This window comes from Alternaria dauci, chromosome 2 (genome assembly GCF_042100115.1).
Source record: "Alternaria dauci strain A2016 chromosome 2, whole genome shotgun sequence".
In the NCBI taxonomy this organism is placed as follows: Eukaryota; Fungi; Ascomycota; class Dothideomycetes; order Pleosporales; family Pleosporaceae; genus Alternaria; species Alternaria dauci.
Window position 1 is genome coordinate 3,611,100 of NC_091273.1, and position 22,444 is coordinate 3,633,543.

Consider the following 22,444-nt stretch of genomic DNA (forward strand, 5'->3'; position numbering starts at 1 on the left):
TTTGGAACCTTATTATATTCTTGATGGTTACAGAGTGTGACGACCGCATACAGTACCCTTTTGTGAGTCGAACATGATTTATTAATGAGATTGATTCTCGAAAAGTCTGACAGTTTGAAAACCACAAGGCGGAATGATACAATCAACGCCCCTTTTTTTGGAGACAGAGCTAGAACATCATACGTTTGGGGTTGGGAGCGGGCATCTTCTAGAAAGTGCAGAGCGACTTCTACTTTGGCAGTTAATAACCAGACAGTGAGAATAGGTTTCGTAGAGTAGTAATGCATTACATTGCGACGTAGTAGTCATTAGTCTAACGTGAAATGAGCCATAGCTCACATCTGAACCCCATCCACACCATGGTATGCACCTGATATATAACAATAACCCAACCCAACGCTATGCAACTAAAATCCAAAAAGCAGCCGAAGCCACGCCCAAACATTAAGGTACTCTAGTCTTCTGTCTTTGCTTCCTTTGTTCTGGTAACTCCATTTCCAAGTCGTGCCCGGCCAAGGTGCAGCCCAGAGCTTGATTGAAACTTTGAAACCAACATATCCTTTCGTAAAACATTTACTAGCACATGTACTCATCGCGACGATGCCAACGCCTAGTATATAGAACGCTGGTCCGAAGTCCATCATATCCCATAAGTTGGTCCAGCCCGCCTAGAGGCCGAGATATCCTGGGATGTGAACCAGGACGATGGCCCATGGTAATATGGACGAGACCATGAGCTTCCATGACGCGCCTTGTGCAGGCGCTGCAGGCACCCCGGTCGCAGCATTGTTCTCCAATTCACTGATGGTCGGTACTGGTGTTGAGCTAGGGTATATCGTACGGATAGTGGTAAAGCCGCGATCGTCGTATCCAGTCACTGTCTTAGGCCCATTGTCGGAGGAACCCGTAGGCAAAGCTTGCGGCGATGAGGTATAGGAACCGAGAGGGGACATCTACAGAACATTGTTAGCATTTTGTTGTCGAAATAGACAGGGGATCAAAAAAGGCTTACTGACAGTGGCTGAGCTGGGTGGAACAACCTTTCCGGTATCCGAAACGGTCCACCCGCTCGGTAGCCCGGGGTAGTTCGCAAACGTTGGTTGCGGAGTGGGAGTAGCCGACGGGTCGGGAATCCAGGGGTAAACGCTGGGGCGGACATAGTCGGAGGTCTGGTGAGGAGTAAAGGGCAGGGGCTGTCCGGTGGCAGTCGCAGTGATGGCTGGTGCGTCGGCGATAGGAGCATTACCACCAGAGAAGATGGTACCTCCGACAGATCTGATAGATCCCGAAGTGCCACTTTGGTCGCTATAGACGTACTGAGTACCAGTAGAGTAGTCCTGAACCCTGAGAGACTTGACCTTCATGGTGAAGGGGCCTTGAGAGTAGTCGGTGGGACCGCGAGCCCAGGAGATGGTACCTGCAGGGTTGGCGGGATCACCACCGCTCCATGCGCCGAACTTGACCTGCATAGGTGTCTGAGGGTACTGGTTGTTGGCGTTCGCAGGCTCTAGCGTACGCACAGTGGTGCCGTCAATCTGCCAGACAATCTGTTCTGGGGTCCATTCGATGGTGTACTTCTTGAAGCCCGACTGACTGCCCGGGTCGGAGTGGAAAGCACCACGGTTGTAGTCTGTGGTTTGTCCCTTTCCAAAGTAGTTGCTCTGCACTTCGTCGGGGTCTGCACCAAGCCATTCCCAGTCGATTTCGTCCAAAGTGTCGGATTGCAGCACGAAACTGCTGACAATACCCGCGCCCGGTGCAGCTTGAATTTCAATGTCGACCTTTCCGAACATGATGTACCACAGCGAAGTAAGCTGAGGTGCATCTCCGGACTGTCTGATGGTAAAGGACACGCCATCGTCGCCGTATGTAGGGTTGCCTTGTGGTGTGAAACTCTCCGACTCGGACGAGAAGTCAATGTTGACGGTTTTGCCGAGAGCGGAGTCTGGAGGACAATCGCTTCGTAGAGTTGGGTTACAGTTGGACCATGTCTGGGCGTTGGAGCGAGCGAAGAGGGCGACGGAAGCCAGAGCAGTGAGAGCTCGCATCGTGGAGCGCATCTTGGGTGTGTTGTGACAGCGAAGATGGCAGATAGCGAGTGTTGCCGACGATATGCGCCGGGGCTGTGATACGGTGACGCGATGTGATGTTGTTGCCCAAGTGTGCTGTGATATCAAACGAACGAATAATAGAGAGGAGCACGTGTGAGTCTCGTGGTGGAGATAGTGTTTTTGGTACCTTCTCAGCACTTGAGAGGTGATGCAGATGGGTGAGGTGGGTGTGATGCATGTACAGCGGCCCGACCAGCATACTTTTGTAGTGTACCAGCCATCTGTGAGCAATGACCTACATGATGAGGTGTCAAGCAAGCTAACAGGGTATGCTGCGATACGGTATTCGACGAAATTTGGAAAGGCTGGAAAATGGAGGAGACTGGTTTCCCAGCCACCCAAAGCACGGACCCTTTGCCGCGTAGCTGCCAAAACCCGCGCGCATGCCCAAGCAAACAAGAGATCTTGGGGATGACGCAACCAATTTTCTTCTTCTCAACAACTTTCGTCATCATGTAGATACTTGACAAAACTTGCGCAATATGTAACATGCCTTGTAGCATGAGGACATCCCGGCTCTCCGCACAGGTGTGGCGTTGCGAAATGTGGCGCATGCGACCCCCGCAACACCAAATCCTGCACCCCACGTCGGAGAAGGGAAAAGTCGACCATTCTATGCAGGCAGCTAGGGTAGAAAGCGTTCGATTTGTCCCTTTCCCGACGCGCACCTATCTTTAGCACCTGCAGCAGTATCAGACCCTGTCTTTCCGACCGAACCGTCCAAGACTTCGTCCCTTTCTAGACCGTTCTGAGTCACACGTCCATAAAGAATTCATCACTGTTACGAGGTCTCACCACCTCACCAAGGAACCCTAAAAATGTCTCTGACCAACGCCACGCCGCTCCAAGTCGCTCAGGCGGCAAGACTCGGGTCCCGGAAACTCGCCGTCTTGTCTACCGAGGAGCGGAATGCCGCATTGACAGCTATCCATGCCGCACTAGCAACTGGAAAAGAGGAGGTTCTAGCGGCCAATGCGGAAGATCTGGAAGCTGCGAACAAGGCCGCGGCAGGAGGCACGCTAAGTGCAAGTCTAGTCAAGAGACTGGATCTGGGGAAGCCGGGGAAGTATGAGGATATGCTGCAGGGAATATTGGACGTGAAGGATCTGGAGGACCCAATCAACAAGACCACCGCGAAGACCCTGTTAGACGATGACTTGGTGCTATCAAGGATAACATGTCCTATTGGTGTGCTTCTCATCATCTTTGAAGCCCGGCCTGAAGTCATTGCGAACATCTCTGCGCTTGCCATCAAGTCTGGAAACGCAGCTATCCTCAAGGGTGGTCGTGAGTCTAGCAACAGCTTTGCGGCCATTGCATCCATCATCTCCAAAGCTCTTCTCTCAACAGCAGTTCCATCCGACTGTCTGCAACTAGTCCAAACACACGATGTCATTGCCGATCTGCTGAAGCAGGACACATACATCGATCTTTGCATCCCTCGTGGTGGCAACAAGCTGGTTCGCTACGTCAAAGACACCACCACCATTCCTGTTCTCGGCCACGCAGACGGAATATGTTCAACATACCTCTGCGCTGACTACCCCGCCGAGAAAGCCACCAAGATCGTCTTGGACGCAAAGACAAGCTACCCAGCCGGGTGCAACGCTCTTGAACAGCTCATCGTCGAAGAAGCAGCCCTCAGCTCCACCCTCCCCACGGTCGCAGAGGCGCTGCTACAAAAAGGAGTGTCGCTACGCTGCGATCCCACCTCCCTGCTCGCACTCAAAGGCAAACTAGACCCGCACTCTGCCACACTGCTCCAAGAAGCCGGACCGGAGGACTACGACACCGAGTTCCTAGACTACATCCTCGCGATCAAAACAGTAACCAACGTTGAAGAAGCCATTAGCCACATCAACACGCATGGCTCTCATCACACGGACGCTATCCTGACTACCTCAGAAGCCACAGCAAAGACCTTCCTCGCTGCCGTCGACTCGTCTTCTGTGTACTGGAACACCAGCACACGCATGGCCGACGGACAGCGATACGGCTTCGGTACTGAAGTCGGCATCTCGACCAACAAGATCCATTCCAGGGGACCTGTAGGACTAGAGGGCTTGACCATTTACAAATGGGTCATTGTTGGTGACGCACAAGTTAGCGCAGACTATGGCGCTGGAGGTAAGCAGTGGAAGCACCAGCGACTACCTGTAGGCGACGAAGAAAGCATAGCTAGAAATGACGAGGAGAGAGAAGTTTTGAGGAAATTTAGGGCCAGCAAGGCTTGATCTGAAGAGAGTGTGCAGAAGGAGAAGGCATACTCCACGTCCTACACATACAGACTAGGTAGTTAGCCCACGCGCACAACAGCGTCCAGCCTCGATGCCCTCCAAGTCAAACATTCAAAAAAACAAAAAAAGCCACGTTACCATGAACCTCCCACCTCATTCTTCCCGTCCTTTTTCATTTTCGCCACATAACCGCGTTTTCCCACCCCCATCTCGCCCTACCTACCCCATGCCGCAATACGGTGTACAACAATGCCCGTCACCTGCAAGAATCCTGCAGACTCTGCATTGCCTAGCTACTCCTCAACATGTCCCCTTCCATCTCGGTAGCCGCCGTAGTACACCCGTTGATGGAGCGCTTTGTACGCGTCCCCCAAGAATGCATGCAGCGGTGACTGTGTAACAAAGGAAGATTAGAGCGGGTGTGTGCCAGCATACGGAATCGGCCCGCTGATTATATACATGGGTGGGGAGGTACCCACTGTGGTGTGATTGCTACGACTCGAAAACAAGTCTAGCAAGATGAGGATGTGACAATCAGTGCGCCTGCGGTTATTATCGCTAGTCATGTACAAGTGAAGATGTATTCTCGCAATCGATCGGACAGGGCGGTGGAAGTTTTGTTGATTACTGAATGCATGTCACGGATTGCGGCTGGAATAATCTAAACACTTCACATACGAGGACAACATGTGTAAATGTGCAAATCTAATGGTATATTTTGTTCTACATCTATTCAAGATGCGAAGCCATGCAACCATCTCTACCTGGAGTCTGCACTAATGCGCCAACTCCATGTCTTCCCGTCCCTCATAACATAACGTGGTATCCCATAAACATTTCCCAAACTGCACATGCTGAACATCAAACGTGCATGCACTTACTCAACACCCTTGTTCCTCAGAGCGAGGGAAGCCTCGGCGAAGATCTGGGCACCGTCCTTGAGGCGGCGCTCCTCGTTCTTGCGGCCGTTGACAAAGTCGGGGTGGTTGAGGGTCAGCTCAACAGCACCGTTGACAATGTGGTCGACAGCCTCTACACCCAACATGAACGAGTGGTCCTGGTTACCGACCTCGTAGCGCCATGAGCCGAAGCGGCCACGCGACAGAATGTCCCTTTGCTGGAGCGCGGGGAGTAGCTTGGTGAGAACACCCTCACGCTCGAGCGAGGGTGTGGGGTATCCGTGGTCGAAGCGGCGGTGGTAGGTGGACACGATCTCGTCGTCGGGCTTGATCATCTCGGTGTTGATGAGACCCTGGATGCAGTCCTTGAGCATGTTCTTCTCGTCAACGGGCTTCATGCTGGACTCGGAAACCTCCAACATGATGGACCAGTACGGGCCCTCCTGGGGCTCGGTGGAGCTGGGCTTGGAGCCATCAGCAAGCTGCTGAGTGGCGAGCTTGACGTCCTTTTGCGGCTGGTTGTACGGCGAGTAGTTGGAGAAGATGGTGGCGCGGTAGAATGGGCAGTCATCCTCGGGGAAGTAGAGCCAGCACTTGTCGCCAATGCGCTCTGGGCGCTCGCCACGGAGACCAACACCAATGACGTGGGTGCTTGAGTAGAAGAGACCCTTGCTGAGGTCGATGAGCTCCTTGTCGCCCATGGCCTCGACGAGCGCGTCAACAGCCATGGTGTTGACGAGCTTCTTGTAGTTGACGACTGTGCCGTCGTTCAGGTGTACCTTGTGGCCGTCGGCGTCGACCTTGGTAACCTTGGCGTGGTCGCCGTATCTTGTCTTGGACTCTGGCAGTGTCTTTGCGACAGCCTTCCAGATACCGCCGGTACCGTCTCGCGCGGGGAAGCGGAAGGTAGCGTTGGGACCCCAGTTTCCTGCGGTCTTGTTGTGAATGATGTTGTTGATGACACCCTTGACGTTGGGGGCAGCGACACGCTCTCCAAGCCATTGGCACTGCATCTTGGTGGTGGGCACGGCCCAGACCTTGAAGTTGTATGGCCTCATGAAGAGGTCAGCAATGCCGACACCCATCTGGCGCATGATCCACTCGTCAAAGTCCTTGGGCTTGGTGTTTGCCACGCGAGCCTCAAGTGCGGCGTCGATCAAGCCGTCGACGCACTTGGCCTGGTCGTCCTTGTCCAGCATGGACAGGTTGTTCTGGAATGGGTAGGGGACCCATTGGCGCTTGCAGCGGACGTACGAGACACGCTCGTGGGTGAACCAGTCGTCGTCGTTGGGAAGGGCCTCGTCGATGCAGTCGTCAAAATACTTGTAGTGGGAGAAGATGACATGGCCACCGACGTCGTAGAGCTGGAGCGGTGTTAGACAGTAGCAGTCAATTGGCGGCGGGGATACTCACGAAGCCCTCGGGAGTGGTGTCGGTCGAAGCCAGACCACCAGGTGTCTCGTTGGAGTCGACAATCAGCCATGAGGGGCCGTTCTGCGATTGTTAGCACTGGCCCCGCCACTGGGGTCGACATGTCGGTGGACATACAATCTGGTGCAGGCGCTTTGCTGCTCCGAGACCGGTCGGGCCAGCACCGATAACGAGCACATCGACAGAACTGCAGCATTGTCAGCGCGTGCTCCTGGGGGGCTGCAAGGTGGGTGGGTGGGCGGTGAACATACATTTCTTCCTTGGCGGATCCCATCTTGCCTTGCAGTATTTCCTGAAAACTCGGAACTCGCTTCAAAGTCTGGCGGGCGTAGTTCAGCATGTACTCGGTGCGCGAGCAGTACAGCAGTAGTTGTAGAGGATTGTGGAGCAGAGGCCAAACACTTGGGGGCGTGGTGGAGGGAATATAGCTGGCGATAAACTAAGCACGCCAAGGACGATACTGCTTTAAGCGGGTCCAGGGTACTTTACTACTGTACAAGCTGGGGCCAGCCGCCGAAGGACTCGCCTGCTCGACTGGGGGGGGGGGGGGGGGGGACAGCTGGGGGGCGGGTACAGGCCACGGCCAGAAAAGGGGCAGGCCGCCACGGGGGACCGTCGATCTGGCAGAACATGGCTGCTCGTGGGCGTCTTGATTGGTGGCTGTCATCTGTCCATCACGACAGCCTCCCTATTCACACCCCATATGTGCAACATGTTCATGGCTCTCGAGGGCCGTTGTCGTTGCGCGTTGTGCCACCATGTTGCACTGCACGTTCCCGCGGGTGGAGCCTCAATCTGGCTTGTTGCAACACCGTGGTGAAGCTTGACCGACTCTATCTCTGGGGGACTACGGCTTCAGATCAACGACGCATCGACTTGGTGTCGTGCTAGTGCGACGATGCAATCAAGGCTGGGGTGCAGAGGTACTCTGTACGGCAGCGACAGCAGCATGCATTACCCCTATTGTGCGCCTCACCCTGCTACTTCAGCGACACGGCATGGCTCCTGCAATGTAAACAATTTGCGCGTGGCAGCAGTACGGGTGCTGTGATGTGCATGAAGCTGTCACCTTTCCAGGTACAGTGTGGGACCGGTCTCTTCGGCCGCTCTCTGCAGCAGAACTGTACGCGTACACACCTACACAAGCAATTGCTAAAAGGCGGCTCAAAATTTCGGCGCCATGGCTGGGGGAGAGGCTCGCAGCGGTCTTGGATTGCGCGTCCATTGAGCGCTCCACAGCAGATCAGTTTCACTTGATCGAGTATTGCAAAATCCCGCGCGGCGCCCTGGCAAATCTTCATCTTGCCTCATATCAGCCCTAGTACATAGTTGGCCGTTGCCCAGTGATAGCGCTCCTAAACCACAACCCCCCCTGCGCCAGCTCTAGAAGGTCGTCTGGTTGATTTCCGCTCCGCCCCTCCCCTTCCCTAGCGCCTCGAGGTATTATTACCGTCACTTTTACAAGTGCTCTCAACACTTCTGCCGCTCTTTTTCACCTTCTCATCGCCTCCTGCCTCGAGTGCACCAAGTCACATCGACCGAGTCTGTGTTGCTTGTGCCACGCTTGTCCCTGGACGCGCAAGACATCATCAGTCAGCAGCGCTAGCCTACTCCACGGCCACTGCCACTGCCACTGCAACCACGCTTTCTCCAGCGCCGCACCTCCTTTGACCCTTCACCAACACCTTTACTGTCCCTCGTTAGCCACCACTCGTAGTCATGTCCGACGAGAAGATGAGATCCTCTGTAGAGGCGTCGCGCGACACGGCCCTGCCTGTGCTCCCGACTGTCAACCCAGAGGCGCAGAAGCCCCAGCCCGAGGCGCCATCTTTCCACCCTGCGGTCTACATTGCGTATGTCAGCTCAATTCCCAGTACCTGCGACTCGACGCACTAACAATGCCGCAGAACATGGATCACTCTCAGTTCCAGCACAATTGTCTTCAACAAGTACATCCTAGACACAGCCAAGTTCCGTACGTGTACTCTACTGCTCCGCAGCAAGGCCGCACCCTAACACCACGTACCAGACTTTCCCATCTTCCTCACAACATGGCATTTGGTCTTTGCGACCGTCATGACCCAGATCCTCGCCCGCTTCACCACCGTCCTCGACTCGAGGAAAAAGGTGCCCATGACCGGACGCGTATATCTGCGAGCCATCGTTCCCATCGGCATCTTCTTCAGCATGAGTTTGATCTGCGGTAACCAGGCATACCTCTACCTCAGTGTAGCCTTTATCCAAATGCTCAAGGTACGTCGAGGCTGGAGATGAAAACGTGGCAGCTACTGACCTTTGCAGGCTACCATGCCCGTCGCCGTCCTTCTCACCACCTGGGGTCTCGGAGTCGCGCCAGTCAACCTCAAGACGCTCGGAAATGTGTCCTTCATCGTTATCGGTGTCGTCATTGCCTCGATGGGAGAGATCCAGTTCGTCATGATCGGTTTCCTCTTCCAGTGCGCTGGTATCGTTTTCGAGGCTGTTCGCCTGGTCATGGTTCAGCGCCTGCTCAGCGGTGCGGACTTCAAGATGGACCCGCTCGTCTCCCTCTACTACTACGCCCCTGCTTGCGCTGTCATCAACGGATTCATCTTGCTCTTCACTGAGCTTCCCAAGATGACCATGGCTGACGTGGACCGTGTCGGTCTTATGACTCTGGTGGCCAACGCATCTGTCGCTTTCCTGCTCAACGTCTCGGTCGTTTTCTTGGTATGTTACACCTTGCCCAATCGCAACGCATCTACTTACATGTTTCCAGATTGGCAAGACCTCCTCGCTCGTCCTTACCCTCTCCGGTGTACTCAAGGACATTCTCCTTGTCTTTGCCTCCATGTTCCTCTTCAAGGACCCTGTTACCCCCCTCCAGGCCTTCGGTTACGCTATTGCGCTTGGTGGTCTTGTCTACTACAAGCTCGGCGGAGAGAAACTGAAGGAGTACCTCGGCCAGGGCAGCATGAAGTGGCAGGAGTTTGGCCACACCAGGCCCGTTCTCCGCAAACTCATGGTCCTTGCCGCTGTTGTCATCGGCATGTTCCTCGTTCTTGGTTCTCTCGGACCCCGTTACGCTCCCGACTCAACCAACCAGGTCTATAACGGCATCGGCAAGCTCATCGGCGACAAGGCTGTATAAGGAACTTGGCCTTGCACGACGAGTCGACACCATTTTCAAGCCTAGAGCACGCGCACTCGCAGTACGCTCGGCTGCCCCTGATTTCCTTTCCCCCTTGTCGTTTTATCTTTAGCTTGGAGCGGATTTGGAGTGTACGGTGACTGGTGTTTATACGCATAGACGAGCAGGAACTTCTCATGCTGACGGAGCCTTCTTTGAGACTTTTTGTGGTTTGGTACGCGACAGTGGTGTCTGCCGCATTTCAGGGAGCAATGACAGGGAATGATTAAGCAACATGTATTTGACACATAGATCTTGCAGAGCTTCATAGAAACTGCGAGCGAAAGTAAACACTTCTAGCTACATAATGGTAATGCTTGCGAGCTGCCTCTTCAACTGCGTCTTGTCATGTCGTGGTGCTGTGTCTGATGTGTGTGGCTTTGAAGACTGACGGGGGTCTCCAGCCTGAAACGGGCGTCATCTGTTGGGACACGAGCATGCAATAATCGAAACATGAACAAGGTGCACCAGAAATATCACATGCCTTGTTCTATAATATCGCAGACTAAGCGGCAGGCATGCATGTTGGGCCACTTCGCTCCTGCCCGGTGGAGTTTTGCAGTTCTCGCTACGCACGGGCCATGCCACGCCAAGCAGCTCTTTCCTCCCAAATTCGTTGACGAACTTCGCGCTCTCCCTCAGTCGTTACTAACCCACAGCACAACACGCTCAACATCAGTCAATATGGGAATCGACCTCGACCGCCACCATGTTCGAGACGGGCACCGCAGTATGTGATCCCCCGTCGAGTCGGCGCAGCAATGCGCTGGCGACAGCTGTCTTTTAGACGCAACATGAAGCCTTCGAGAGAAGAGAGATTGACGAGAATACAGAGGTCCCCAAGTCCACCAACCCCTACGTCAGGCTGTTGGTGCGTCTGTACAAGTTCCTGGCTCGTAAGTTCTCCAACTGGAAGTGCGCACGTTGTTTGTGCTAACAGCGGACAGGCCGTACCGATGCCAACTTCAACAAGACCGTCCTGCGACGCCTCATGATGTCGAAGACCAACCGTCCCGTAAGACGACGGATCGCGCATAGCCGATAGAACAGTACCACTAACATTCCGTAGCCGGTCTCCGTCTCCAAGATCGTCGCCAACGCTGCCAACAAGCACTCCGCCAAGGAGCACGAGGGCAAGACCGTCGTTGTTGTACGTCCAGCGAAGAAACCTGCAACGAAGACCAATGGCTAACACACGGTCAGGTCGGCACCGTCACTGACGACAACCGCATGCTCGAGGTCCCCAAGCTCTCCGTTGCGGCTCTCCGCTTCACCGCCTCTGCCCGCGCCCGCATCGAGAAGGCCGGTGGTGAGTGCCTCACCATCGACGAGGTCGCTACCCGCTTCCCCACTGGATCCAACACCCTCCTTCTCCGTGGACCCAAGAACTCCCGTGAGGCCTTCAAGCACTTCGGCTTCGGTCCCCACTCCCACAAGAAGCCTTACGTCGAGAGCAAGGGCCGCAAGTTCGAGCGTGCCCGTGGACGCAGACGGTCGCGTGGTTTCAAGGTTTAAGCGTGTGCTGGAAGCACTCTGGTTTCTCTGGGTTGGCGTGGTCATGGTCATGGGAATTCACTTATGAGGCGCGCGTCATGACTGGCAAGGGCTCTTCGAAAGCCTGCAAAAAGATACTCAATGCTCAACATGAAATGAAAGCATACAGATGGGCTCTTCCGAGCTCATGGTTAAATCATGAACCACATCTCCATACATTGCTCTGGTGAACGTGCACGTCATTACTGTCCGACAATCCCAACATTGCGCGCAGATCTTACCTGCAGGACTATTTGTCTGCAACAGGAAATTCTGTATGCGACTGCTGAACGGCGAAGTTTTTCGCGTGCTAATTTTTCTGCGGCTCCCCCACATCCAACCAACCCATAACGCTAACCGCTCTCACCCACGTAATACCCCAACTAGTCATTGCAGCACTTGAACGACTCGACTTCAACACCAACACTAGCAAGATGACCGACAGTCGAAAAGTAGGCGTACTGGGCGGTGGCCAGCTGGGCCGCATGCTAATCGAAGCCGCAAATCGGTTAAACATACAAGTCAATGTTCTGGACGTTGCGGGATCACCAGCAAAGCAGATATCAGCGCACGACGGCCACATTGAGGGATCTTTCAAGGATGCAGCGGCCGTCAAGAAACTCGCCGAGTCGTCTGATGTCGTTACTGTCGAGATTGAGCATGTGGATACTCATATGCTAGAAGAGGTATCTGGCCAAGTTGTCGTTGAACCTAGCTGGAAAACGTTGCGCACCATCAAGGACAAATACGCACAGAAGCAGTACCTGAAAGAGCGTGGAGTTGACGTTGCGGACAGCATCGATCTGGAAGGAAAGGGTGTTGCGGGATTGAAAGAGGTGGGTACATCGTATGGCTATCCTTTCATGCTCAAGAGCAAGACGGAGGCGTACGATGGCAAGGGCAACTTTGTGGTGAAGACCGAGGCGGACATCGACGCTGCATTCGAGGCTTTGGGAAAGAGACCACTATACGCAGAACGATGGGCAGACTTCAGGATGGAGCTCGCAGTCATGGTTGTCAAGACAAAAGACGGCGTACTCACATTCCCCACAGTCGAGACTGTACACGAGGATAGTATTTGCAAGCTCACATATGCACCGCCACGAAACGTAGCAGAGGAGACGGCACAACGAGCCCAGGAGCTTGCCAAGAAGGCTATCGGAGCTTTCGAAGGGAAGGGTGTTTTTGGCGTCGAGATGTTCCTGCTCAAAGACGACAGCCTACTCATCAACGAGATCGCCCCTCGTCCGCACAACTCAGGACATTACACCATCGAAGCCTGCCCCATCTCACAATACGACGCGCATCTTCGAGCCATTCTTGATCTACCCATCTCGCAGTCCAGCCTCCGTCTCCGCGAACCCTCAATCATGCTTAACATTCTGGGCGGCAAGACTCCAGACTCGCACGTTCAGGTCGCCAAGAAGGCTCTCGAGTCACCAAACGCATCAATCCACCTCTACGGCAAAGGTGATGCGCGCCCCGGACGCAAGATGGGTCACATCACCATCACAGCACCCACGCTCGCGGCCGCAGAACGCGAGATCAAGCCGCTCGTTGACTTTGTCGACAACCAAAAGGGCAAGACAGTTGAACCACACAGCGCAGAAAGCTCCAAAGAAGAGCCGCTCGTTGCTGTCATCATGGGCTCAGACTCTGATCTCCCTGTCCTCCGCGCCGGTCTGGAAATCCTTACCAAGCTGCAAATCCCCTTCACGACACGCATCACCAGCGCCCACCGGACACCTGACTGGCTCCGCGAGTTCTCCAAGACTGCTTCCCAGACCTCCCTGAAGGTCATCATTGGCGCTGCGGGCGGTGCAGCCCATTTACCGGGTATGTGTGCGTCTTGGACTACACTCCCCGTTATTGGACTCCCTGTCAAGGCGAGTGTGATGGATGGCTGGGATAGTCTTGTTAGCATGACTCAGATGCCGCGCGGTGAGCCTGTTGCAACTGTCGGTATCAATAACTCGACCAACGCTGCGTTGCTGGCTGTTCGCATTCTTGGCGCAGAGGATAAGACGATTCGCGAGAGGTTGAGGGTCTGGATGGAGGGCAATGAAAAGGAGGTTATGCGTAAGGATAACGCGCTGTTGGAGGACGGATGGGAGGCTTACCTTAAGGGGATGGGCAAATAGATGTGGATGGGAGTGTGTTGAGCGTATGCTTCTTTTCACATTCGGTGAGTGTGACACGTAGGTAGTAAAATACTATACCCTCGTCTGGAAAAGCTTCGTTTCTTCCAATAAGGTAGGTTCAATCAATGTGTGATGCTATGGAAGTACCATATGGAGTTTTTCAAAAATAATGCTAATTACCATCGTTGCCCTTCGTAAACGGTCATAGACATCACCAAACTCGATGACAAATTTGTAGATGCATAACACAGCTTTGATATAACGGAACAAGGGCTAATTATGCAAACATAGAAGTCTGATTCTACCTCATGCGCGGAGGAAGAAGACATATTGTAGGGTCATGGTTGTTTTGGTGTCTTGGGCCTTGCTCCCCCCATGACTATGAGCAGGTTTGGTCCGGATCGATTCCTGACGAGTGTGACTATAAGGTATTTCCCCTGTATAAGCCAGATGCAATGAACATGAACCTAACGTGAAGACTTCTCGTGCCTGCCTCTGAGACACAGTACCTTCAGGTCTCCCCCTCTGACTTCTCATCTTGTACGTCTTGATCAGCATTCTTCCAAGAAGCAATCATCCCGTTCAACGCGTTTCCATGCTTCTCAAATTCTCTCAATGCCACCTTCTCCCGTCCTTCCACCCACTTCTTGCCTACCTCGTTGCACTCCTCCAACCGCTCTTTCTTCTCCTTCGTTTGCGCGTAAACACTGTAATCGTCTAGTATCTCATTACCGACATACAAGACCGGATCTTTGGATTTGAGGAAGGTTGGCAGGAGAAGAAACCAATCTACGAAAGGCGAATAGACGAAGGACTGAGAGGTGATGTAGGACTGAAGGTCGGATTCGAGGACTGTAATAGAGAGTTGGGAGAGGAACTCCACGTCGAGGGGTGTGAAGGCTGGATCTTGGGCGAAGCATCTCAACTCGGTGTCCTTGTTGTCGGCTTTGACTACTTTGATATCAGTTGTTCCGCATAGACAGAGAAGGGCAGAGTGACAATAACATACGCCTCTCGACTACATCAACAAACAGTACAAGCTGCCACAGGCTTCTCCACCGGTGCGCCCAGTCTCTACTGAAACTGCCGATGCCTATGCATACTGCCTCTTCGACTCCCCATCCACTACCTCCACCCCTCTTCTCCAGAATTTCTTGCACTTGCTTGGCAAGCAAAGTGTCTTCCCATCGATCTTGAAGAGTGCGAAAGTCTTCGAGAAGCTTCTCAGCGGTTAAACCCTCTACAGTCCGCGTCGGTAAAGATCCCGCATCCATCTCTTTCTTCCCCTTGTCATTGAGCGAAACGCTCGCCAACCCATGGGTAATCACAGTCCAGCCATCATCACTCCGAACCTCCTTCCTCTTTACACGCCCCCTGCCTTTCTTGCTCATTCCTTCTCTTCAGTTCTTCGGGCTCCACTCAAAAATCAGTCTTGGCTGGACAACAAGGCGCATATTCTCGAACCGGAAGAGTAGCAAAATCCGCTGTGACGTACAGAATGCACCGATCGTCACGTCGTCGACTTAAGGTGCGGCTTGCATGGGCGCGTAAAAAGGGATGTGGCCAAAGTTGCTGAAGGCAACGAACGGGAAGGAACCACCTGGGCGCGTAGAAAATCATCGTGAGAGGACAAGGGTCTGGTTTTTAGTGGGGAAAGGGAGTGGCTCGGAACGGGATTTCCGACGCGGAATGGCAGGAAAGGGTCCTTCCTGGTAAGTCAGGGCCCGCAAGCCATTGCAAAAGCAATCTGAAAAAGCGTGCGTAGTGCAGATGGGTCTGCGATTTGGCCCGCATCCCAAGCCACCCGCTGTTATCTGGATTACACGTGTAGATCAGGCCGCCTGGCGGTGGCGGCTTACAACAGCAGACATATTTGGTATGAACATTAGCAAGCATGACGGCATGTTGCTGACGCTGAGTGAGCGACAAGTGGAAAAAAGAATGACGTGGTTACGAATAGTATTGAGTATGCAGTTGTGTACACCATACTGCATGGTGAGGTGTCGTGTGCGCAAAGAAAGACCGTCATAGCTACCAAGCAGCTCGTCTCCATGTGCGCAGAACAAAAGCACCACGTACGCTCCAACTGGAGATCGTCGGTTCAGAAGAGACTGGATATCTTTCGCGCCTAACGCCATGCCCGTAATAAAATCATATTAACAAACAAATGATGGAATCATGACTTAGACGACCCATGTTATCCACGAGGCAGCTGCAAGCATTGCCGGTACCACTATCGACGCGTAGCTGTTGACGACCATGTTGTGCGGCGCTGGCGATGACGTTGTCGCGTATACGATTTGGAAATTAATGCGCTGGTCTGGCGCTGTTGTGTTGACGCAGTTTGTCTCGTTGACCTCAGGAACGTCCTCTGGTTCGGCGAAAGTGATGTCGGCGCACTGTTGAACTATGTTAGCGACTGCAGCATCATCATTTTCGGACGCTTTGACTCACGTTGTAGAGAGCGGCACCGTGTTGCGCAAGCTCAATAACCTGGATAGTCGCATTGTCGCCGACCTGGGGCGTGTAGTTTGCAGGTAATGGTACTTGTGGTAGGCAGAACTGGCCTGGGTATTGCTGGTTCGAAGGTCCTTGAATTTGGAACACTGGCAACATTGTGTGCGAGTAGTTGAGGGGCTCGTTGCCGTAGCCCATGTTGATGTAGAACATGGCGAGAGAATGGCCTGGGAACCATCCAGGTTGGATTGACACGGCGCCACCCTTCAACGGCCACTTTGTCCGGTTTTGCGACATTGGCATACCACCGCCTGTGAATATTGTTAGCTATTGTCTCATGCGCGAGATAAGTGGACCAAGCAACGTACATGGGTACATCCATTGCATGCCATATGGGAATCCATATGTGCCGGTGTCATTGTGATAGTTGATGCCGAGCGACCCATCCGGAATAGAAGGGTCGGTGTCGGACTTGGTTCCGTTGGTGTGGATGTTGTTTCCTCTCCACGGTGGGTAGACGATAACGGTATGCGCAGCGGCGAGCGACCAAGTGGCGGCGACGAAAACGAGCTCGGTAAAACGAAACATTGTGGCGGTACGATCCGGAAGACAAAGGCACTTGGGAAGCGGGAATCCTTCTCTTTTTCAATGCAGTGACCCGTCAGCTTGAGGGTGCACACTTTGTTGGTAGTCGACGCAGAACGGGCAGCAGGCGGTGGCGGGGGGCATCAGCACTTATGGAATACAGGACTTGGCCTCGACTACCTCGTGCGACCATGCCTTTGCTAGCGAAAGAGACGCTTCAGGCGAATGAGCAGAGCAAAACGGGTCCGCCAGCATGGCCAGCCTTTGCATGTCAGCCCTCGAAGCATTGAGTAGGCAGCGAATAGGCACGGAGCTAGGATATTGACTCTACAGGGGCCAGCGACCACTGAGCTTCGCGTATGCACGTCTTGTCGGGCGGGAGGGAACGCCTCTAGAGAGGCGGAGCGAATAGCGTCCGAGATGGCCATGCGCATGGCTTTTCTGATTTGCGGAAACGTGTGATGGCTTTGCAGACCCTCGGCAGTCCGGCCAGGCACCTCTAAGCGCCCAACTACTCCATAGTCCACATGCCCGTCACAAGCAGCGAGGAAGCCTTCCGGATCAAAGCAAAACCGGCATCCCGCGCGACTCGGCCGTGACAGTGTGACCACGGCGTGATATACGGTGTCGAGCCGCCACAGCCAGATATCTCTGGTCGGGAGAGAAGGAGAGAAGGAGAGTGCGAAACGCGAGCAGTCGTGGGCACAGTCAGCTTGCCGCCGTTGGCCCCCAACGAACGGCGATCAACGACTTTGCCGCAATATAATCCCCAGCCGTCATGTATGCGCATGTTTCTATCCTCATGTCGCTGCATAATGGCTGCAGTGCGACGGCTGGAAAAGGGTTGTGTAGTGCCGGTGCTGATTGGGCGCTTGTTTCCTCGCCCCTGGTCGCTTGGTTGCGTCCAGTGCACCGGGACGAACGAAGGCATCATATTCGACTAGTTGCTTGAAAAGACGCTCCTTCTGGGTCCGCATCGTGCCCAAACTACCAGCGCACCATTCACGCAGCGTGGTACATCCTCGGATTCGCTGCTAGTGCCTGCCAGGACGGTGCGAGGCACCGTATCCGTACTCCCCTTGCTTGATGCCGAGAAGGGCCATCTTTGCGCGCTGGGGTTGGCAGCGAACAAGCATCGCTTTAGCCAAGCGCCATGAGATTGCAGATCATGTTGGATGCAGGGTACTCAGGTTCGTTGATTCTGATATCCTGGATAGCGGTTGCAACGGTTGCGCTTGAAGTACGACGATCAAGGTTGAAGCTGTGATCGTCGCGGGCGCCTTCCATGAGCACTGGGAGACTATGGCCGCCTTCCTGTAGTGGAACTTCCTTCCACATCACTCAAGTCATGCTTTCCACCATCACAGGGGTATACGGCATTCGCCTGGGCTTTTTCTGCTTCCTCTTGCTACCGACTTCACCAACAGTACTGCATCGACATTCTTCGATAACCGCAGCGTCTATCCAGTATTGTTATTCGGCTCGGCTCTAACTTCTACCAACACCTCGACACCGGAGCTGCTGACATGATGTCGCTCGTCCCAGTGCGGAAGAGAAAGGACGCCCATAACCAAATACAGTTATCTCGTGATAAAGGCAAAGTGCGCGTTATCGAACGATCGGCAGAGGGAGATTCCAGCCGCTCCACGAAGAACCTACAGGGGCGCAACAGTACCCCTGCTAGCCGTACCTTTACTACTCTTCGTCGGGGAAGCATCAAGATTTTCTCCATCTTCCGCAATGGCAAGAGTATGTCACATATGCCTGTCTTGTACATCTTGGCTTCTGCTGATGGTAGCGATAGGTTCCGCTCCAAGCTCCGGGGAGGCTGCATCTGGCAGTACCGGGTCAACAGTGAACAAACCAACAGACGTACCATGTGCCGATACCGTCAAATCCTACTCTGATTCTCCTCCACAACCTCCTGTCGTTTCCGATGTACCTATGACTTTACCAGCTCTCTCCCTCGATCCGGACTCTTCATCCCTACTTCAACTCACTAATGCTGCCGTCTTCGATGGCGAATCAGAACCTATACCAAGAGCTCGCACGCCGCCTCCTACGCCCATATCGACAAGTTGGTCATCACCTACTCTCTCGTGGCACCTCACTTCGAAGCTTTCCAACGCGCTTTTGAAGAACGACACAGTAGTACATCGACCCAAGTTAAGCTCTCGTCCAACTGTCGAAGCCGACCAGTTCAAGCAACCGAGCGATGATCAGCGAACTACAACCTCGCCCAAAAGCCTCATGTCCGAGGTGCCTTCCCTTCCATCAAGTGTGCTCAGTCCTGGCAGCAGCAACGGGCCCTTGAGTCAGTCGACTGCACCAACATCCTTGGTCTCATCGGGCGCGCCACTGTCTGCTGAAACGCTATATCGAACCCAGAACGGTCGTTATATAACCGACAACACGCCTGCACTCTTTTGTGAGCCCACTCCAGAACACATGTCTCCCCGGTTTCTTGTCTTCCCACGTCAAGATGCACCACGGCTATGTGCGCCTTCTATCGCTACTATCGAGAATGCCGCAGCGGCAAAGATCTTTTTCGAGTCTCACTTCAACCAACTGCTCGGAACCAAGGTCGCGCCACGATCCATGCGCCGCCGCCAGATGGAGCGCAAGCTTTTCGCCATGGCCATTCCCAACGAGCAGCGTCATTGCAAAAGACGAGAATAGTACCTCGCAGAGACACACCATCTCCGCCAAACACGCGTCATGAAGTCCAATACACTAGCGCGTCTGACAATGAAGGGTGTGCATATCTCCAATTATGACATCATACGAGTACTCGGAAAGGGCAGCTTTGGTGTCGTTCGCCTCGTTCGCGAGAAGAGCGATAACTGCGGCAGTCTGAGGGGGAGCAGTTGTAGCATAGGATACCTCGATGGCTCGTTGACACCAAGAAACGATAAGCCCTCTCCAACAATCCGCAGACCAAAGCAAGTCTACGCCATGAAGGTCATCAGGAAGTCGGATATGCTTCGCAACAGCCAAGAGGGACATTTGCGGGCAGAACGAGATTTTTTGGTCGCTTCTGAAAACTCACGATGGGTGGTTCCTCTCATCTCTGCTTTTCAAGATAACAACAATCTCTATCTCGTCATGGAGTACATGATGGGTGGCGATTTCCTGGGCCTACTTCTTCGCGAAGATATCTTGGACGAGAATGTTGCCAAGTGGTATCTTGCGGAGATGATATTGTGCATTGAGGAAGCACACAAGATGAATTGGATCCATCGCGATGTCAAGCCTGACAACTTCCTCATCACTTCGTCTGGTCACCTCAAGATCTCCGACTTTGGTCTCGCTTTTGATGGACACTGGGCCCATAATCAGACGTACTACAACGAACAAAGGTATGGCCTTCTCCGCGATCTGGATGTGCAAGTCAAAGGTGATGCACAAGATATTGAAGAGGAAAGGAGCCGACAGGACGCTCGTAAGACTCTGGAATTGATCAACGGAAGTGCAGCGGCACGCGGCCGTTATCAGACCAGACGAGACTCGGTACATGAACCCAGAATCGACTGGTTGAACCGGGAGCAGAGGCGTGAATTCGCCAAGAGCGTCGTGGGAACAAGTCAATACATGGCACCAGAGGTGATACGAGGTGAAAGCTACGACGGTCGCTGTGACTGGTGGAGCATCGGTATCATACTATACGAGGTATGTGGCACTTAGGAGTTAGATGCAACTTCACTGACCAAGCCAGTGTCTCTACGGGTGCACGCCTTTCTTCTGCGACAATCGCCAAGCCACGAAGGCACGCATCCTCGTGAGTTAGGCTTTGACACATTGCATTCTGGTACTGATTTTTACAGGACCACACGCGGTGGCTGCGATTCTCATCTGATCAGCGATATGCTCGTCCCAACATCGATCGCGTACCATTGATGCCAGTGTCACGCAACGCAATCGATCTCATGATGCGATTGCTCGAGGAGAGGCAAGATCGACTCTCAGCTAAGCGATACCGTGAGAACGACTGGGTCCTCAGTGACAAAGCTGTCGGTGGGCGCCGCAACCGGAACGTCAACACCACTGGCCATATCGTCTATCCAAATGATGCCGAAGACATCAAGTCACATCCGTTCTTTCGCAACATCCAGTGGTCACAACTCCATCAGAGTCGCCCTCCGTTTGTACCCCGTGTTCACGGCGGCCAGCCAATTACCAAATACTTTGACGATGAGGCTGAGATCATGAGCGCTTCCGATCATCTCGACTCTTCAAGCTACGAGGTTATCGGAGAAGTGGTAGTTCCTGATACAGTAGACCGTCCTGGCGAGAATGAGACCACACCCCTGATCCAGTCGGCGGCCCAGCAGAACGGCATCACTAAGCCTGCCCAGGCCTTGTTTGCCAAACCGTTGCAAGAGCTGAAGAGGCGTAAGAGAGAGAAGAAGAGGCCCCGTGACAAGATCCTCCGAGATCCAGAGGTCGGTCGTACTGTTTTGGAGATCAGGAAGAAGGGTGCTTTTGTTGGCTACACGTACCGTAGGCCTAGGTTCTCGCTGCCAGACTTGGAGGACAAGATTGCTATTACGAGACCTCATATCACCCGGGCTGGGGTGGTTGCTGCGAGTGCTTAGTGCTGTAGATACCTGTTGTTCTCTGTACAATGCGTAGGATGTCTTTGATGTGACGTTGGTCAAGCTTTTGAACTCATCGATGTGCTTTCGTTCGCAATGGCTTCACTTGCTATATTTGCGTAAGCCCTTCTCTGCAACAGCCAAAATGTAAAACACCTCCCCATCACCATTTGTATTAGTCCCCTCAGTCGGTGTATAAAGCTCCTGTTGTGGATACCAGTAGTGTTCTTTGGCGCACATGTAGGACATACGCCTTCCAAACTTATCATCCTCTCCCAACGATTTTCCCAACACAACTCCAGCGTCTTACAATCTCGTTGCATCTGGAATAGCCACTCCTAGTTCACTCAGTATCACCAGCCATTCCGTTTCCTTCCTTTCCACCATCTATTCCTATTCGTTGTGCTCATCCGCCGTTCCGAATTCCTCTTCATATCTGTGAAATACCGCCTGAATACTGCATACAGGACTCCCGCGATGACAAGAAACGCAACGATACCCATCGATACACCCAGCCCGACCGACGCCGCTACGCCAAGACCGGGTTTGGGTTGGGATGGAGTAGAAGGTAGAGCGGGTGTATGTGATGCTGGGTCGGGTGTAGATGGTGCGATAGGTGTTTGGAGAGTCGATTCCGAGGAAATATGAAAACTTGATAGCGCTGATGACTCTTCTTCACTGTCAGCAGGAGTGGTGGTTGTTGTCGGTACGACTGCCGTCAAAGACAACGTCGGGTTAGATAATGGAACGTCGAATGATGTGAAAACTGCGCTTTCTGTTGTCGTCTCCACCACTTCGGCCGTTTGGGTGGTGATATCTGAAGAAGTCGTCGCTTCAACTGTACTGGTTACTACTTGTACGGTGGTGATGAAAGTTGTCGCAGCGTCCATCGATATAACTATTGGCGTATTACCACCAGTCTTTGTGGACGTCATCTCTCCGAGGAGAGCTCGCTAGAACGAGATTTTGTGTCTGTGTGAGCGATGGGGAATATGGTGAATCAGTGATGGCATTTTGCAGGACTAGGAAAACAGAGTGGTAACAGAGCATTGTAGTACTTGCTCTGGAAACGGAATGCAAGTCATTCGCGTGTTACGATAGTGCGACGGACGAGCGTGCTGGCATAAGTTTGTTAGGACCGCGTGGTGGTGAACCGTTTGTTGTATGCATGTCGGGGTTTATATGATCTCATCCATACTCCGCGATGCAGTCCAACAAGCAGTCGCATTCTTGGGTGCGACGAATTATGAGATCATGAATGTGATGTTGCTGCGAAGATATAAACT

General features: G+C 53.4%; 10 protein-coding genes across 10 annotated transcripts; 6 read left to right on the plus strand and 4 right to left on the minus strand.

Annotated features, from left to right (window-relative positions):
* Positions 1-290: 290 nt before the first annotated feature.
* On the minus strand, positions 291-2,551 carry ACET3X_003207 (uncharacterized protein). The gene is made up of 2 exons (XM_069448456.1): positions 1,017-2,551; positions 291-953 (listed from the first exon to the last, which is right to left on the minus strand). The coding sequence occupies exons 1-2, from the start codon at positions 2,058-2,060 to the stop codon at positions 669-671; spliced, it is 1,329 nt and encodes a 442-aa protein (XP_069309754.1). The 5' UTR covers positions 2,061-2,551; the 3' UTR covers positions 291-668.
* A 316-nt stretch (positions 2,552-2,867) lies between these two features.
* Positions 2,868-4,758, plus strand: ACET3X_003208 (uncharacterized protein). The gene has a single exon (XM_069448457.1). The coding sequence runs from the start codon at positions 2,930-2,932 to the stop codon at positions 4,343-4,345; it is 1,416 nt and encodes a 471-aa protein (XP_069309755.1). The 5' UTR covers positions 2,868-2,929; the 3' UTR covers positions 4,346-4,758.
* A 288-nt stretch (positions 4,759-5,046) lies between these two features.
* Positions 5,047-7,118, minus strand: ACET3X_003209 (uncharacterized protein). Its single transcript, XM_069448458.1, has 4 exons — positions 6,930-7,118; positions 6,796-6,865; positions 6,661-6,741; positions 5,047-6,611 (listed from the first exon to the last, which is right to left on the minus strand). The coding sequence occupies exons 1-4, from the start codon at positions 7,016-7,018 to the stop codon at positions 5,226-5,228; spliced, it is 1,626 nt and encodes a 541-aa protein (XP_069309756.1). The 5' UTR covers positions 7,019-7,118; the 3' UTR covers positions 5,047-5,225.
* Positions 7,119-8,397: 1,279 nt separating this feature from the next.
* Positions 8,398-9,808, plus strand: ACET3X_003210 (uncharacterized protein; the record flags this gene model as incomplete). Its single annotated transcript, XM_069448459.1, has 5 exons — positions 8,398-8,531; positions 8,586-8,653; positions 8,708-8,931; positions 8,980-9,387; positions 9,437-9,808. 5 exons carry the CDS (start codon positions 8,398-8,400, stop codon positions 9,806-9,808), a joined length of 1,206 nt encoding a protein of 401 aa, XP_069309757.1.
* A 748-nt stretch (positions 9,809-10,556) lies between these two features.
* On the plus strand, positions 10,557-11,362 carry ACET3X_003211 (60S ribosomal protein eL18; the record flags this gene model as incomplete). The annotated part of the gene is made up of 5 exons (XM_069448462.1): positions 10,557-10,577; positions 10,635-10,743; positions 10,795-10,862; positions 10,917-10,997; positions 11,051-11,362. 5 exons carry the CDS (start codon positions 10,557-10,559, stop codon positions 11,360-11,362), a joined length of 591 nt encoding a protein of 196 aa, XP_069309758.1.
* Positions 11,363-11,814: 452 nt separating this feature from the next.
* Positions 11,815-13,521, plus strand: ACET3X_003212 (uncharacterized protein; the record flags this gene model as incomplete). Its single annotated transcript, XM_069448463.1, has 1 exon — positions 11,815-13,521. One exon carries the CDS (start codon positions 11,815-11,817, stop codon positions 13,519-13,521), a length of 1,707 nt encoding a protein of 568 aa, XP_069309759.1.
* Positions 13,522-14,032: 511 nt separating this feature from the next.
* Positions 14,033-14,795, minus strand: ACET3X_003213 (uncharacterized protein; the record flags this gene model as incomplete). The annotated part of the gene is made up of 2 exons (XM_069448464.1): positions 14,033-14,472; positions 14,531-14,795. 2 exons carry the CDS (start codon positions 14,793-14,795, stop codon positions 14,033-14,035), a joined length of 705 nt encoding a protein of 234 aa, XP_069309760.1.
* Positions 14,796-15,470: 675 nt separating this feature from the next.
* Positions 15,471-16,692, minus strand: ACET3X_003214 (uncharacterized protein). The gene is made up of 3 exons (XM_069448465.1): positions 16,347-16,692; positions 15,976-16,289; positions 15,471-15,920 (listed from the first exon to the last, which is right to left on the minus strand). Exons 1-3 carry the CDS (start codon positions 16,564-16,566, stop codon positions 15,705-15,707), a joined length of 750 nt encoding a protein of 249 aa, XP_069309761.1. The 5' UTR covers positions 16,567-16,692; the 3' UTR covers positions 15,471-15,704.
* A 1,397-nt stretch (positions 16,693-18,089) lies between these two features.
* Positions 18,090-19,242, plus strand: ACET3X_003215 (uncharacterized protein; the record flags this gene model as incomplete). The annotated part of the gene is made up of 2 exons (XM_069448466.1): positions 18,090-18,312; positions 18,368-19,242. 2 exons carry the CDS (start codon positions 18,090-18,092, stop codon positions 19,240-19,242), a joined length of 1,098 nt encoding a protein of 365 aa, XP_069309762.1.
* A 39-nt stretch (positions 19,243-19,281) lies between these two features.
* ACET3X_003216 (uncharacterized protein) lies at positions 19,282-21,158 on the plus strand (the record flags this gene model as incomplete). The annotated part of the gene is made up of 3 exons (XM_069448467.1): positions 19,282-20,232; positions 20,279-20,341; positions 20,388-21,158. 3 exons carry the CDS (start codon positions 19,282-19,284, stop codon positions 21,156-21,158), a joined length of 1,785 nt encoding a protein of 594 aa, XP_069309763.1.
* Between the last annotated feature and the right edge of the window lie 1,286 nt (positions 21,159-22,444).